The 17689-nt window shown below is 39.8% G+C and overlaps 1 protein-coding gene across 1 annotated transcript; it reads right to left on the bottom strand.

Annotated features, from left to right (window-relative positions):
- Positions 1-791: 791 nt before the first annotated feature.
- Positions 792-13555, bottom strand: CPSF2 (cleavage and polyadenylation specific factor 2). Its single transcript, XM_058026646.1, has 15 exons — positions 13487-13555; positions 12776-12961; positions 12404-12563; positions 12216-12321; positions 10619-10748; positions 10181-10296; positions 9422-9609; positions 8720-9010; positions 7585-7685; positions 7047-7247; positions 6291-6443; positions 5519-5744; positions 3532-3831; positions 2448-2582; positions 792-2299 (listed from the first exon to the last, which is right to left on the bottom strand). The coding sequence occupies exons 2-15, from the start codon at positions 12922-12924 to the stop codon at positions 2207-2209; spliced, it is 2349 nt and encodes a 782-aa protein (XP_057882629.1). The 5' UTR covers positions 12925-12961; positions 13487-13555; the 3' UTR covers positions 792-2206.
- Positions 13556-17689: the final 4134 nt, after the last annotated feature.

Here is a 17689-nt window from a genome sequence, read left to right as displayed (position 1 = left end):
CAGGGAACTGACAGCAGAATAGGCCAAATGAATGAGCACTGGCTTCAGGTGCACACTGCTTTACAAGCCCTAAATGCCCAGCTGAGGAGCACACCTGCCCCACAGCACCAGTGCAGCCTGCGATGCATTCTCTAGAGACCTCCAGAACTGCAGTCCCAGCTCTCAGCTGACCACCTGCACCTTGCATGTCAGCTTTCTAGGTCTGATTGCACACTTCAGCCACACTCATGCTGAACAGACTAAAATAAGAAGCTGTTTTGCTTATACTTGAGGCTTTTTCTCAGTGATAGCACTAATTTGGGATGTCAGCACACACTAGAATTTACAGACTGATAACATGACTGATAACACTAAAATTTTGTGATCTTAGCTGAATTTGTATCAGTAGGTCAGAAAAACAAACAAAACTGATAGAAAGGTTTATGATCACACTGTGCTGTCTTTATCCTTTTTTCAAAAGCAGCACGATTTTGACTTCCTAAGGGTTTTTTTTCTTTATTAGCATATTCCATGCAGGGGTATGTGATCCCTTCCCATCCTAAGCCCTCAAGGTTAAAGTCCTACAGCCAATATGATTATGTACAAAGTAACTCACTTTATAAAAGTTCACTAGTATAAACAACAGTAGTAATACAATAGTATTCAGCAACAAGTATGCAGCATCATATAGATTTACATAGCATTGCTACAAAACCAGAGCATTTCTATGAAGTTCTGGATGTCAATATAAGGAAATACACATTTTTCTAGATTGTTAAGAAAAAAACCCCAGATTTTGTGTAACAAAATACATTCTCACTCAGTATTGTATTTTCAAGTTTTTTACATTTCTAGTATACAGTTCCATTAACTGTTTAATACAGTCTTCACTTTTAATCTATTTTAAACAGAATAGTCTGTAGATCAGACAGAAATTTTTTGTTGAGAATGAACTGCAAAGTAAATTATCTTTCCATTGACAGCCCACAGGGCTATTTTTTGCCACTTTTTCAGAAGGTTTTATTTAAGCACACACACAAAGAGCATATATTACATTGTTTTATGTAAAAAGCAAACAACCCTCCACTGCCAAAGCTGGTGTTTCACACACGGATAGGGGAAAAAAGGATTAAATAAACTTGAGAGGCCATTTGTTTTCATAACTTAATTTTTGAGAAATTAATGAACTCAATGATGTGTTTATCCTTACCTAAAAGGTAAGGTAAATCCCTAGCATCAGCAGCTACAATAAGTCTTACTGTCATCTAGAACAGAACATGGTACAAAATCATTAAATACATTACATGAACAGATTTCAAGAGAAAAGATCTTCCTGAACGTGGCTCATGGCACTCTGAACAAACAGCAGTGCATGGATAAAGGCTTTAGACTCTGAAAAGTATTAAAATCAGAACTTAGAAAAGTTTTTATAATTGGCATAATTTTGCAAGAGCTAGGAGTTACGAATTCTGTAATTTTGCACAGAAGTTACTCTGAAGCATAATTACGGCATTTTAAACTACCTGAAAATATAATCCAATCTTCTTAGAGTAATTGCCCAAGTAATTTTTTTATCCTGCAGATTACAATATGAAATGCTGTTTTAGAACAAATCAGTAAGATGGAAGAGATACAGCATTAAGATGCAGCCAGATTAACACTGGGGTAACTTTAAGTAGTCTAGCTTTAAGTGGGCTGTTAATAATGTACTTCAACTAAACCCAATTTAAAAACAAAAGAGGGAGATACTTGAGACTGTTCCCTAAATCAAACTTACTAAAAAAAAACCCCAAGCAACCGAAACCAAAACCAAAAAACAACCTCACAGAAACTGAACAAAACCAAAGAAACCAAAGCTCTTTATCCAATCTTATTTTAGAACAAAAGAATGACTTTCACATGTTTCATACTCTTTGACAGGAAATCTGTGAAACCAAAACATGCCCTGACAAATTGAACCTCTCCTGAGAAGCGTTCATAGTCATAAACTCATTTATAATGTGTTATGTGGGAGATGCCAAGTTGTAACAGTTTAAGAGTCAACCACATGGAATGTACCAACAGATTTATGAACAACAGTAGCAGTTACTCACATGTTCATGGCAGCTAACTGATCTTTGTGAATTAGGTTTCCCTGTATAAATTAGAAAACTACAAAAAGTCAGAACTGGGAGAAACCTCCTTTGTCTGTAGAAGTTCAAGTGAAAACACCTTTGCAGCACTTTTCTTAGACAATAGCATATTGCTCATATAAAAGGTCTCTTATCCTATAGAAGTCCTGGCAGAGGCAGCCTTCCAATCCAATACGCCCTGTTTCAGTCTGAAACAAAAGACATGTTTCAATTTATTATCTTTACATTAATTAGAAAGTTCTTTTATTACTAAAATAATATTTTATTTATTACTAAAATAATATATAGTATTTCATAATCTTATTTTCCAAAGAGATGAAAACACAGGACACCTACCCTGCGGACAGCCACCAGGTTGTTGCACACAAGCACTCCTCCAACAAACTCAGCTTGTATACCTTCCCTCAAGAGAACCTGCTTGAAGTCAGACAGTCTTGGCTCATTCATAAACACAGACTGATGCCCAAGAACCTTCAAAACAACACACATAATTTTACTGCTGCTATTTAACACCTTCCATTTTTTCCAAAGATCTCATTACTGCGTTGGCAGCAGTGAGGCCAAGACTACAGGACTCTAAATTGGTTCTATTTCTGTTCACCTGCAGCAATACACCTCCAGGACAGAAAAGCCTTAGAAGTTGCCCATCACACAAAGCAGAAGGTTTTTCTTTGCTCCCATATTGAAGACAAACACAAACCCACAATGAAGATCCCTCTTCCAAGCCATGCTATGCCAGGGTCCAAGTTGCAGTGAGCTGTACTGCTGATAAGTACAGTGTGCTATGATGTTTGCCATGAATCTGAACAGACCTGGGAGTTGTCTCCACAATTCCCTAGCTCCCAGAACAGACTACATTTAGGACTGTGAAACAGATAATCTTAAAAAGCATCTCTAGGATTAAAACATACTGGAATAATTAGACGGAAAGATAAAATACTTATCTCCTAAAATGCAAAGTATTTCAAGAGCTATGGTAAATTTATAAAAAAGATAAATTTAATAAATTCTCAAATCACTAGTATAGAAGCAGATGTATGAACGTCAAAGATCTGTATCTCAAGCATATGAAGTATCTTCCATGGCATCAACAAAACGTAATAAAATCCTGATGTGACTAACACCAACTGATTTCTCTGTCTGCATGTACTAATCACAGATATGACACTCATTAACTAAAATCTTATTTCATAAATATATGGCACTGTTAATGGATGCAAAAGATCATCCTCACTGAAAAGCACAAAAGCTGAACAAAAACAGCACTAGGTTTAACAAAGAGAAACCTAAACATGAAAATCCAGTTTCAGTTAGGCTTTCATTTCAGTAAGATCACAGTATCAATCTCTAAGCACTAGAAAAAGAATAATTAATACAGAAGTCTTAACAAAAGAAATCCAGAGCAGCATCGTTTCTGTACCTCATGAGGTGGCAGAGGTTCCAAAGTAGGAATGATCTCACTCTCCTCGCACATCTCCTTGTCATCGTCACCAAAGAGGCTTTTCATGGCCTTCTGTTGCGCAATCACACTTGAGTCTGAAGAAGGCACATCCACTTGCATCTCTAAGTCTTCATCTTCCCTCAACTCTCCCTCTTCCAAAATAACTCCAGTATCCACCTTTGAAACCCTCATGTCCAGAACACCATCTATCCAAGCCAGCTCAGCATCCTTGGCTTTACAGAACTGAAGAGAGCTGACAAGAGAATCTTTCAACCTGACCTGGGTTGCACAAAAATAAAAGTACTGTTAGTTTCATGGAAAATACAGAGGTCTTACTTCAAGTTTTAAATTCCAGCAAGTTTCTCTTCACCATCTTTCCAGTTGGTTTGATTCATGCACTCTTAGGGAGAAAAAGGATGGAACTGGTATCACTAAGACAAGATACTTTAAAATTTAATATATGTAACACTCATATCACAACTTAAAAAGCAGCAGAGATCAACACCTTTCTCATCTTGGCTCAAATTAAAAAAGAACCTATTGAACTGCAAACTTGACTTAAATTTACAGCAAGAGCAATAATTTCCTTTTAAAAACCAGAAACTTTTTTTGCAGCCAAGTTGTTCCTCAGTTGGTCTAGGCAAATTCAGAGGAAGTTTCTATAGATACATTTGGGTTACTGACAAATAGTTCAAAATTTCAACCCTCAAGAAAATTATAATTTCTATTTTATTGTAAGAAAAAATGTTGTAAATATGAGGATTTTAAGTGCCCTTACCCTGATTCCTCTGGTGGACTGTGGGACTTTAATCCTTTAAATAAAGCTCTACCCTCAGAGATTGTTATCCACATTAGGAGGTCCAGGATTCCCACAGTGCAATCAAGGCTGCAGCCATGTGAAAGAACCACCAGCTACCCACCCTTGTGCAGCACAGCCCACTCAAATGACACTGTGACACTGACACTTCACTCACATCTATTATTTTCAAATTCAACATTGCCACTGCACTGCTCCTGGGTCATTTCTTACACACTAGCAACTCTCATAGCCTTAAAAAACAAACAAAAACATCCCAACAACCAACAAACCCCATGCACAAAACATGCTGTTTTAAGGCTGCCATAACTAGATGGTTTTTAATAACTGGAATTTTCTACTTTCTATAGGATAACAGATTTTTCTCTAGAAAGAAACAGAAGTACCTCTTTCAACAATTCTACTAATGTTTTTCTATTAACTTTAAAAGAACAAAGGAATAAAGGACTACTGCAAAAAGTGTTTGTGAGACAATTCCCTCTAAACAACTTCAAAAATTAAATTGGGAGCATACACAATTTTCACATAATTCACACAAGCTATTCCAGCTTTCTTATTTAGAACTTAATATATTGCATTTAATTTTCATGGCTAACACACAGCAATACATGATCATAACCTTACTTTCCAAGAATCAGCACATTAAGTTTTTGGGGGTATGGTTATCTAATTTGTTTTTATCATTAACTTGCTCCTAATTTTACATGTTCACTCTTAGGTACTATTTAAGTATGAAGCATTTTTTTATTCTAGCTCTTTAAGGCTCCATTTGAGATTCCAAAGAGAATCCTGAATTGCAGTTAGTATACAAGGGTATTCTAAATATAGGCATTATAAACTTGTAAATACTTCAATAAAGCAAACTGATGCCCCATGGACACAAACATGCAAAATTGCCTTTTGCACTTCAGGTAAAAAACCCACTGATATTCCATTCAAGCTTTCTAATGCTTATGAATAGTAAGCCTCAGCAGAATGCTTATCTAAACACAGAAAAACACAACTAATGCCTTGATTACACAAAACTAATTGAACTCACAGGTGGTATCACTTCTCCTCTCCCAAGAACAGAGGGCAAATTACATTCTGCTCATACAGCTCTACTACAGTCCACAGTAGTTACACAACTAAAAAATTCCAGTGTCTTACCTGGTAAATGTGTGTTTCACTTGTAGCATCTACAGTTTCATGAAGTTTGGGCATGTAAACTTTAATATCTTTTCCACCAAATGCTCTGCAACATTCTGCAAGGTCCTGACTGGCCTCAGGTGGGCCATGGACAATCACCAGTTGTCTTGGTTTCATCTGGTTAATAATTTTTTTAATTGAGTCCCCATCTGAACGCCCTTCATAGTCAATGTATGTAACTCTGGCTCTAGTTTGAATTAAAAACCCGAGAATAGTATGTTTTAGTTTAAAAGATTAAACCTTTGAGTGTTCCAAAATACTTCATTAAGATATTTTTAAATTACTGTACATCAACAAAGCTGTCAGCACAAGGTATATTATGGATCATCAAATATTGGCATGTGTGTATTTAGCACTACACATTCACAAAGTTCACTTACATAGTTATCAAAAAAATAAGTTATCCATGAAATAAGCATACTTGAATATGTTATCCTTTTAACAAAACATACTTAAGCATCTATGTTAACATACTATTGTATCATTTCTTCTATTTCTCCCAGTTGTCTCCATAAGACAGGAAACAAACCAAACTTTTTAAGAGTGGGGAACCATAAGACTGTTCTATGCTCCCAGAAAAACTAGTAAAATATAAGTTAGCCTGGGGGAAAAAAAAAAAAAACCAAAAATCAAGTCCTTTCCCACTTGCTTAAATCCAAGCTAGGCTTTTGCCCAATTTGCATGATACCCATGCCACTGTTCCAGTAGAACTGAGAAAAACAAAGTCACTCACTTAATTTCCATGGATTCTGTTGCAGAAATACACTTGGTAGGAACATCTGATAAATCCTGGTCCATAGGCTCCTCTCCATTTGTCAAGCCAGACTCTAATTTGCTTTTTTCTTCTTCTGTTGCTTGAAGCTCTGGAACTAGAAAATCCTCAGGTCTAAAGAATGAAAGGTATTTTGCTTTTTAGAGTAAAACCAAAGCACTATCAAATATAACAACAAACAGTGCTGATTATTACTACTAAGATTTTTTTGTAACTGCTATTGCCAGCAACAACTACACCTGCCAAATATTTCTGTACTTGAACAGAGCTAATTTGGAAAATATGACCTTCCTATCTTAAAAAAGAACTTGAATAACTTTGAAAATACTAGCAAATTGGGGAATTCTAGCAAGTATTCCTTATGCAAAGCTGACAAATATCACTGAATTTTGTTAGGATGAATAGTGTTTTCTCACCTCGCAAATTTAACATTAAGCGAAATTTAAAGCAGAAGAAAGTCAGGTTAAAATAATTTAAAATCTTCTATCTCAAAATATTTTAAAAAAAGCCTGGAGAGAAAATACATCCTGAGAGGTGTGAACACAGGTCAAAGATCAGCACTCTGCAGCTTCAATCCTTATCATAAGCTTTCTCTAAGACTAAGCAGTTTGAAGAGCATATAGCAATGCTGCAAAAGAGACAGAATGGTGAATTTAATTCCTTCTAGGTTTTGATTATTTCATAGCTACTATGTTAGTATACATTACCACCACATACTTGATAATTTCACCATATTCATCCCATTTAATTCTTTCTTCAGGAGCTGGAAACATTGGGTAAGATTTTTTTGCCTGTTTGAAGAAGCTTCCTTTCCGGCTACCTTCACCTTTCATCATCAAATCATGTTTGGTTTTATGTAAAGTTGGCTGGTCAATATCCTCTTCAGCATCACTCTCATCACTGGAATCAATATCTGCCCTGAAATGACATTCCAAAAACACCTAGCACTTCTTTTTTTTTTTTTTTTTCTTCAGGTTTCGTATTATATAAACACACTGACTAGAAAATAACAGTTGACATAACAGTAACCAAGGCCAAGGGCAGTATCTGAGAAAGAGCTCACAGTTAAATGGCAGATGAAACTGGGTCTATCAGGACAACAGATTAAAGACTACCCCTCCTGATTGCTCAGGGCCCTCAGACAAGGCCACTGAAACTCTAATTCTTATTTAGGCCTGAAAAGAGTTGAAGGAGCAGAATAATCACACAGAAATCCCAACTCTGATCATAACAGCAGTATGAGCAACATACTTACTCTTTAGACTGCTCTAACTTCTTAGCTGCCTCTTTCTTTAGTTTTTCCTTTTCCAGGTATTCCTCTAGTTCTTTTCCTTCCAACTTGACACGTTTTCTCAACTGCAGATGGAATTAAAATTAATGTTATTGTGAGTAGCTGGCACAACTTTAATACTTCTCCTATATGCTGCTGACAAGAGTATTTGTCCTTGGGCACCAAAGGCAAGTATAAATTGTATGTCATATTTTTATGGCAAAAATGTGGTACCTTGACATCATGATAGTGTCAACTTGTACAGTTTACTTTAAATGAAAGCATTTCTAAAAATAATAAAATCAATTAAGCTTTCCAAAAATAAGTGAAGGCAAATACTCTTAGATGAGCAGTGGTTTTTTTGTTTTTCTATTATTAACATCAAACCAGAAGAAGCTAGCAAAGTCATACTAGCTGGCCAAACAATGGTAGCTTTTGTTTCTTGTCTTCTGAGTACAGTTCACTTTGAATAAACTGTATTCTAGTAATAATCTAACACTATAATTCAATTATTTCAATCCAATCTAAAACCAAAAAAAAAGCTGCATCATCAGTGCTGAAATTATCACTGCAATCACAAGGGACTTCCATAAATTAACAATGTGCACCAGAAAGAAGTAGACACAGGTGCACAGATTATTGAAAACAATCTGAAAGCATGAATAGCAATTAATTATCTCCTAATTTCCAGCATTTGCTTATCCTTCTAATCCTGTTGGGATATATTATACTAATTTGACTTGATTCTCCTCTCATCCAAACCAGGAGAATTTTCCAGCAAGACTAACCCATCACATGTAGTGATCTACATGTCAGCTGCAAGCAGACTTTTTTCTGTGCTTGTATTATTGTAGAAACACAAAGGAATGAGTTGTCTAAGAATAAATATTTAAAAGGAATTTCACGCTCAGCTCTATTAATTTTGCCATGCCATGAAAAGAATTTGCAGTTCTCAGTAGGAGAACTATTTTTATGCAAATTTACCCACAATCTGATAAATATGCAACATACTGATTTCAGGTTTTTCTCCACCACTAGAAGCATTTCCAGAAGATCAAAAGGGAAACCACGTTCAGTTTTGCCCACAGTAAGAACCTGGAGCTACAGAGACAACTCTTACCTCAATATCTATAACTTTTTCAGAAGGGTTATCAATCAGGAATCGTGCCAATGTTCCAGGTGTAGTGCGATAAGTTAAAATGATAGAGTTTTTGGAATCCTGGCACCACTGAATGAAAAGATCTCTAGAAAACCCACACTCCAAGTCAGGCTGACTGGCAAGAACAACTTTAGGGCTAGGCACTCGAGCCAGATCAGACAGACTGTGACATAAGGAGAGATGGCGGAACTGGAAAGGGTTGTTTCTCTTGTCTTCAAAGCACCTCATCAACTTGTCACTCATCCATTCCACCTAAAATACATATTAGAGAAACTTATCTATACAATTACAGATTGTTCAACAGCACAAGTTTCATATGAAGTACAGGATGCAATAGGCCCAGGATTACTTCAGTTTTTCTCAGCAGGTGTAGAAATAATGTTGAGCATAACCAACACTGAAACAAGTACTTTAAATTCTCTTTTTTAACAACTACAAACTATGCTAACAAGTCTTATAAAAAAGACAGACATTAGTATCAAGAAACATGCCCACTGTCACAACTGGACCCTTTTTACTTGATCAAAAGAGCTGAGACACAAACATGCACTACAGAATAAGGACATCCACCCAGTATTTTGCCAATTTTTACCATTAAAAAGAAAAGCTTTTGCATAAATGTTCCTTTGCTCTTCATTATTGGATTTTAAAATCAAAACAAACCTGTGATTTAGAGAACTCCACTACATTGTAGCTGACATTATTCAAAAGTGCAAGAGAGTAGACTCCCAATCCTGCATCTTTTGTTCTCCAGATCTGATCAAGAAGCTGAGCAAGTTCCAGAACTCTGCCTGCTGTATCCACAGCTATTAACACATTTCCATCACCTCGTAATGTCTCCAAAACATTAGCTAGGAAGAATTAAAAACAAAACAAAAACCTACTTATACTTTGAACCAAAGTTAGAAGGTTTATGCTGTGGCTGGAATTTATTTTTTGTTATGTCACACTAGCAATCATATCCAAAAGTATACTGAACACAGAAACAAATGAAACTTCAAAAGAGATCCAAATCCACACTTCCACCAAAATTAAAGGGAGCTGGAGTTTTCTCAGTAGCTCTGAAGATCTCTCTGCCTTGGTATTTTTTTATTTTGTTTGGTTGGTTTTGGGTTTTTTTTAAATTAAAAATCAACAGAAAACTGAGTTTAAAAAAAGAAAGTGCTAAGGAAGGTAATTTAAAAATCTTTGAAGAGATTTAAGGATACTGGGTAAAATACAATGTTTCCAAATACAGTTCATTGTTGTTAGGAAAACATTTAACTCACAAGATGAGTATCATCAGAAAAGAGTAATTCAAAACTTGTTACATTTTAATAAGCATTTTTAAGTTTAAATGCTAATGAATTTCTCATAGAAAAATAATTTATAGTGGCTAATAAATCACATTACTGATATTTTTGAAGCCCAAACAATACATACTCAGCAGCTGTTCATCCCTTTGCTTCCTCCTGGGTTGTACATAAGTAGCATTAAATGAATCTGTAATAAGCAATGAAGGCCTGCTCAACATTTCCAAGGAACATCCATTCAGATGGCTGCGGAAAAAAAGAAAAACCTCACTTTTTTGCATTTCTATTTAATAAGGAAAAAAAAGGCAGCTAGATTCCAGATATTTGCATATACAGAAACAAAACTCAGCTGCTGAATGCTTCCTGCTTCACATTTACAAATAAATAAAGCAAATGGAATAAAGAAACCCAGAGCTAATGCTTGCTTCAAACTGATTAATCTGGATGCAAATGAAATTAGTGATCTTATTAGAACTGGAAATGCACTTCTGCTTCCACACCTCTTTATCACCCACTAAATGATGCACAGCTAACAGCTAAGAACTGTACATTTCCATGTTGAACTTACATCTCCCTCTTGTGGTTGAAATCAACGGCATAAACAATTTCTTCCTCCCCATCCTTGACAATCTTCCAAATTGTGCCTCCTATCATGTGACCAGCTGGCAATGGTGTGATTGACAAACCATGTCCTTTACCTACAAAGGTTTTCAGTATTTTAGGTAGATTGCACATAGTAAAATCCATTACAAAGGTTTTCAGTATTTTAGGTAGATTGCACATAGTAAAATCCATTACTCTGAGCAAGACATAGTAACTTTAAACAACTGAATACCCAAATTACTACTGAGAGAAAAAGTCAAATGAAGTATGAAAAAGCAGTAATATCTGTCCTTCCCATCTATGCAGTAATGTCAAAATATTTTGCAATTCACTTGTATCTTTCCTCCAGAATAAAGAAACTAAAGCAAAGATCACTTCTTCCCTCCACCTCCCACTGACACTCAGAGCTGCTGTAACTATGGACATAAAAACCAGTAAATTATATAAAAAACATATCACAATGATGAAAGCCAGGATCCTTTCTGGGGCAACACGTAATGTTTACTACAGCATTCACTTTTGAGGTACTTAGGAAAACTTATTTAAATTACACAATCTGGAAGCTTTCCAGAATGACAAACACACAAGTTAAACACAGCAGAAAAGGTGTTCATGTGCTGCAGTCAGGGATGACAGAACTTTTCAGCACCTGATGCATTTTTCAAATGCACTGTTGCTCCCTGTATATACATCAGATTAAAATGAGACTACCCACAACTATCACTCACTGACTCTGCTGCATTAAATGCACAGTAATAATTAATAATTAAACATATATTATCTTCTTAAAAGCCTCCATCGAGTCTCTTCAAATCACCTCCATTAAATATAAAAGAAGTTGGTTGGTTTGAAAAAGTTGTGTGATAAAATTGCTCTTTAGATGTAAGAATTGCCAGGGCAGACATAGTTGCAGCAAGGGACCAACAGTCTTTCAAGGCCAACATCCTCTTTCTGTTTTCCAAATAAGAAGTCTTTTGGCAGCACTATTCATGAACCTGTAAAATACTGCACTTCAGAGACAAACTGCTGGTGGTCAGCCTGTACATGTCTCTGTTCAAGAAGAGAGTTTTATTTTATTCTGATCTTTACATTCAACATGAGTGGAAAGCTGCTGATTGTCACAGGTCCCAGCAATACACTACACTGAGTATGATGTGAGTCACTCAAGATCTCCCCATTAAATCCTGCACATGCTGAAACTTCATCTCTGCTCTGCAAAGCTTTCCCTTGTGCTACTGCTTATGGAGAGCTCTGAGTATCTGCTGCAAGAGGTAAATACATTTAATAGACATCAGTAAGTTCCAAGAGAAGTTACAAAAACACAAAAGAGAAACAAATATCTAGACACTGTTTGGCATGACCACCTACTCATTAAGTGAAAGTTCTGTCCATGTCTAGATACAATTGCAATTGATACAGACTGACATGAAGCTTATGAACTCAGCACTGCAAAACACACAGCATTTCAGAACTCAGTCCCTTTACAAAAGTTACTTTAACTTGTAACTGCTCTGTTGCCTCTCACTAAAAGTAATTTCTTGAGGTTTTGGTGACAACTTTACCTTTTAAGTTCACGATCTGAGAAAACTTCAGCTGTTGTATCTTATCAAAGGCTGCATCTACATCATCCAATGTAAAGAGTGTGAAATCTTCAGTGTTGTGGCGGGACTAAAACAAACAAAGAGGTACAGAGAATTCAAACACTCCGCCATCAAAGATGTTGTGTATGAAAGCATCAACTTGAACATACCTGGTAGAGATCATACATAAACATCTGTCCCATTTTATATACAGGAATAGTTGCATAAATGGCACAATTCAATCCCATTTTTCCAACTGCATATGGAAGTGCACCAAGGTGTAGAGGGTCAGGGTGGGAAAGGAGAACAGCATCAACCTGGTGTACATGCCTGTAAAAAGAGGGCCAACAAAAGCCATTGAAAGGAGTTCTGTATGGTTTTGTGTATCCCCTTCATGTAAAATATACACTAAACAAAACCAAAAAAAAGAACAATTTTTCATTTAGCAACACCATATATTATACCACTGCATAGAATTTTGAAAACTTTCAAGACAGACCAAGCCCTATTTTAAAAATACCTGTATGAACTGAACTACTTACTTCCTCAGAGAGTCAATTATATCCATAGAAAAGTTTTCATCCCAGCCACAGTCCAAAAGAAAACGAAACTCATCTACTTGCAAAAGATAGCAGAGGGCAGATTCCTCCTGCACCCCCGAGAGGGTAGTCAACTTGATAATCGATGTCATTTTCCTCTCCAACTGTTTAATCTCCAAAAGAACTCATCTGAATGGGGGACAAAATGTTTTGTTGACTGACCGAAAGAAAAATTCCATTTACTTAGATCTAGCTTCACATATTCCTGAAACTATGCAGGCTAACAGTGTTAATACTGTTCAATGCAGCTGCTCGATACCAATTAAGTCTCAGATACTAACATTCTACTCTTGCAGGTCTTATTAGAAAGAGGAGGGGTTAATTTTCTACAACATACATTAAGAATAATTTACAAGAGGATCCCTAGGAGCAGCGCAGTTAGCAGCTCTAAGGAGCAGGATGGGGGCACCCAGAGATGGCACATCCAGGGCCGCGACCCCTTAGAGCCCGGGCCTGCCCGAGCAGGGACCCAGCGCGGGCCGGGCCGGGGGCTCCGGGGCTCCAGCGTCCCGCCGGGCCCCGGCGCCCGGGCCTGCGCTAGAACCTGGTCTCTCGCCGGGCGGGGACGGGGTGGCGGGGGCGAGCCCTGCGGCCACTCCAGTCCGAGCCGAGGAGAACGAGGGGCAGAGGAGGATGGTGTGAAAGAGCCGATACCTGCCGCCCTCAACCACCCCCAGCCCGCGCCGCGCTCGCCGCCATCTTGCGGGCGGCGGGGAGGCGGGGCAGCCGGCGGAAAGGGCAGCGGGCGGCACCACCGCCAGCCCGCCGGGGGGAGCGCGCTCCTCCCCCGCCCCTGCGCAGCCCGTGGTCTCGCCCGTCCCGCCGTTCCCGGTGCCCTTGGCGCGGCCGCTGCGGCTCCCGGTGCTGAGCAGCGGTAATGGCGGGGTCGTGGCGGGGCGGGAGCGGCGCTGGGGGTGGGAGCGGCGCTGGGGGTGGGAGCGGCGCTGGGGGTGGGAGCGCTGTCGGAGCTCCCTGGCAGCGCCTCGCTCCGTGTCCTACCCCTTCGGCCGGGACACGGCGGGTGGGAGCGCTTCTCAGCCGTAGGGCTTCATGGCGCTGTTGCCCCTGGAGGGGCGGTCGGGGTCCCGGGGAGGCCGGGGCGGCTCGGCCGTGTCGCGATGGGGCCGTGTCGCGATGGGGCCGTGTCGCGTTGGGGCCGTGTCGCGTTGGCGCCGTGTCGCGTTGGGGCCGTGTCGCGATGGGGCCGTGTCGCGATGGGGCCGTGTCGCGATGGGGCCGTGTCGCGATGGGGCCGTGTCCCGAGTCAGCGGCCGGGGGGTCCCGCCGGGGATGCGTGAGGGGCCGCCCCACAGCGGCCGCGGCGGAACGGCGGCGGTGCTCGCCCTCAGGGCCCGGCCGGAGCTCCGGGCCCGCTCCTGTGGGTGACAGACTGCGCTGGGATCGCGTGTAATTCCCTGGTCCGGAAGGGTTTGGTTGGATCGGAAAGGTTTGCTGGGCCTCGTTAGTCTGGAGGAGAGAGCACTGCGAGGGGATTTTATTAATGTCTGTAGATATCTCAGAGGCGGGTCCCAGACTCTTTTCATTGGTGCCCAGCAACGCGGCAAGGAGCAATGGCCATAAACTAAAACACAAGAAGTTCTGCCTCAAGACGAGGATGAACTTCTATAATTTGAGGGTGACAGAGTGCTGGAACAGCTGCCCAGAGAGGTCATGGAGTCTCCTTCTCCTCTCACATTCAGAAACCCCCTGGATGTGTTCCTGTGTCATCTCCTGCAGGTGATCCTGCCTTGGCAGAGAGGTTTGACTGGATGATCTCCAGAGATCCATTCCAGCTGTAATAATTCTGTCATTCTGTGATTTTAGAAACGTTCTTCCTTATTTCAGAAACGTCCTTTCTTATCTGGCAGCTCCCCACTAAATATACAACTTGTCTTTGAGGCTTGATACAGATAATAAAGTGTCCTTCTACAGGAATTTAGATGATGAAAGTGTTTCTAATGTTCTACAGAGCAGCAAACTTCTATAGAGTTGCTTTACTGAGTAAACTAAAGAGATGTTCTATTTCTCTCCTGTTTTAGGATGAAATCCTTTTTCCCAGGCTCAGCAGTTATCTTTATTTCTAAGAAACCCAGATGTGGGTTTGAGAACAGTATGTGTCTCCTAGGAAGTTTTTGATAGCCCTCATGTGTATTATGTCATTGTGGAATCCTAATAAGTGAGAGTAAAGGTGCCAAGCATGCAACAGTTCCCAAGTGCAGATTTATTAGCACCTCTTACCTGTTGCACTTTTCTTTCCAGCAGTCATGGTGAATTTCGCCCAAGCTGTGCGTGAACACTGGGTTCACATCCTTGTTCCCTTAGGATTTGTGATTGGATGCTATTTGGACAGATGGAATGATGAAAGATTGTCTGCCTTCAGAAACAAGAGCTGCTTATATAAAAGGTCTGCTTTATGATGCTTCTTATATACATATATACTTATTTTTCAACGTGCTTCTCAGTTCTTTTTTAGTTATGAATGTAACCAAAAAAAGGGAAGAAAGGCCTAAAAATATCAAGCATTCATGAAGTGTTTTAGGTCAGTAATACCTTCTGAAAATGGATTCTTTAGGAGCTACCTTCATGAAAGAAAGGATCATTAAGTGCTGTTAATGACTGTAAAGTTCTTGGTCATGAGATATGGAAACCATGACTTTGACTTTATAACTTCAGCAAGAAACACAGTGCTTGAGTTTTAATCTTCTCTCTTAAATTTAAAATTATCACAGCACTTTTCAACCAAATACTTTTATAATAGTGTGTTACTTCAAAATAATCACAAAGTTCTTGAAAATTAACATACATGCTGCTATATCTTCCCTATATTATGTGATTTTATGCACTGATCAGTTTGGGTTTTCTGGCTGTGACTCCTCAGGGAGCATTTCCATCAGAAAACTTCAAACACTGATTCATCTGTGTCAGTTTAATTCTGTATTAGATTCTCAGGTAACAACAGAAGAGGGGAGAAAAGTCATATTGCATAAAATGATAGTAGTAGTGCTATCAGTTTGTGTGCCAGTGGATTTTTTTTTCCAACTCTGGCCTCACCTAAATTAATTTTGAGTAAGAAAGCAAGCTTTTGACATAATCTACCCCCCTGGTATATTAGCACTTTTCTTAATGTATTTGTTAGTGAAGTTGGGCTGCTGTGTCAGCGTCTTGTAAAAATCCCTTCTTCTTTCACACCTCTCTTTCCCCTAAAGTAATAAATAATTATATTTCAAAGAAGTAGTACTTTTCATTTTGGATCCAGCTAAAAGTCTCCTAACTCCTTCGAAGTCAGGTGATCTGTGCTTCCAATTAAATGAATGGAAATCAGAGGACTCAATGCATTGAAGCTTTTGAAAGAAAGGAGGAAGTTTATCAGTATGGAAAGATGTTTAACTGACAGCAATTGCAAGGAAAGTTAAATTTTTACATAAATCTCAAAATGAAGGTATTGTTGAATATAAACTAACACAAATAAGCACTTACATTTATTAATAATTATTCTAAAAAGAAAGATACTAATTTTAGTCTCTTCTGTCTTGTTTTTTTTTTTCTACACAGGGAGTTGAAGCCTGGTGAAGAGGTGACATGGAGATAAAAGCTGATGATGAAAAGGAAGACGTTTTTGTTTGATTCATCATCTTCCCTCACATATTGAAAGAACAGGAATATGGTTTTCACCCTGAGAGGATACTACAGTAAAGGACATCTGCAATTTATCAGTGCTAGTTTAATTTCTGGTGTTACTTTTTGAAGTTGATTTAATTACATAATTAATATGTGTTCAGGAATTCCATTAGTCCATAAGCGTTGAAAAAATTTTCTTCCCCACTCTGGAAAGGAGAGGAAGAACTATAGAATAAACTATGCAAAAATCATTTATGTTGAGTATGGTGGTGTTCACAGGGGTCCCAGGACAAGGGAAGAGATGAGAATCTTGACTCCATGTTTCAGAAGGCTGATTTATTGTTTGGTGATATATATTATATTAAAAATTATATACTGAAGCTTACTAAAAGAAGAAAGGATTTCATCAGAAGGCTTGAAAGGAATAGAAAGGAATGAATAATAAAATCTTGTGGCTGACCAGAGAGTCCAAGACAGCTGGACTGTGATTGGCCATTAATTAAAAACAACCACATGAGACCAATTAAAGATGCACCTCTTGCATTCCACAGCAGCAGATAATTATTGTTTTTCTTTTCCTCTGAGGCTTCTCAGGAGAAAAATCCTGGCAAAGGGATTTTTCAGAAAATATCATGGCCACAGTTGTTATTGTTGTATGTGGTGTGGAATTCATGTGTTTGTAGCTATTTCATGAGCTAGCCTTTAAGGGAACACTTCTATAATCCCAGAACGTGCTTGACAGCTACCGAACCTGGTTAAATTTCTTTCTGGGTTTCTTCTGTAGGCTTGTTTGGAGTAGCGGTAAGCAGTTACTGCAGCTTTGTGAGCGGACCAGGAGGGTGTAAGGGGCTGGTGAGCAGGAGGAGCGATGCCGGGCGCCGCTCCGCTCGGTGGGGGAGAAGCGGTACCGGGGCCGGTGCCGGGAGGAGCGGCGCGGGGCCGGTGCCGGGATGAGCAGTACCGGGCCGGTGCGGGGAGAAGCGGTACCGGGGCCGTGGCCGGGATGAGCGAAGCGGCACCGGGGCCTGTGCGGGGCTCTCCGGCGGAGGAGCGGGCCGGCGGCGCGTGTCGCTGCCGCGCGGGGGCGCTGGCGGACAGCAGCGGCGGCTCAGCCCGCCGGCCTCCTCCCCGGCAGGGGGCGCCAGCGCGGCGGCCGGGCCGGGCCGGGCGCAGCCAGCGAGGCCTGCCCTGCGCGGCCGGGGGGCGGTGGGCGCTGCGATTGGCCGGGCGGGTCACGTG

This window comes from Melospiza georgiana, chromosome 6 (genome assembly GCF_028018845.1).
Source record: "Melospiza georgiana isolate bMelGeo1 chromosome 6, bMelGeo1.pri, whole genome shotgun sequence".
Lineage (NCBI taxonomy): Eukaryota > Metazoa > Chordata > Aves > Passeriformes > Passerellidae > Melospiza > Melospiza georgiana.
Note: the sequence above shows the minus strand (reverse complement) of the source record. Positions and strands in the feature narration are given on the sequence as shown.

What these genes read in the sequence shown, in the direction of transcription:
- CPSF2 (XM_058026646.1), bottom strand. Translation starts at nt 12,924, where the DNA reads ATGACATCGATTATCAAGTTGACTACCCTCTCGGGGGTGCAGGAGGAA. An exon ending in ATAATTGACTCTCTGAGGAA is followed by an intron (nt 12,564 to 12,775) that starts GTAAGTAGTTCA and finishes CTCTTTTTACAG; the next exon opens with GCATGTACACCAGGTTGATG. An exon ending in AAGGGATGAACAGCTGCTGA is followed by an intron (nt 9,610 to 10,180) that starts GTATGTATTGTT and finishes AATTCTTCCTAG; the next exon opens with CTAATGTTTTGGAGACATTA.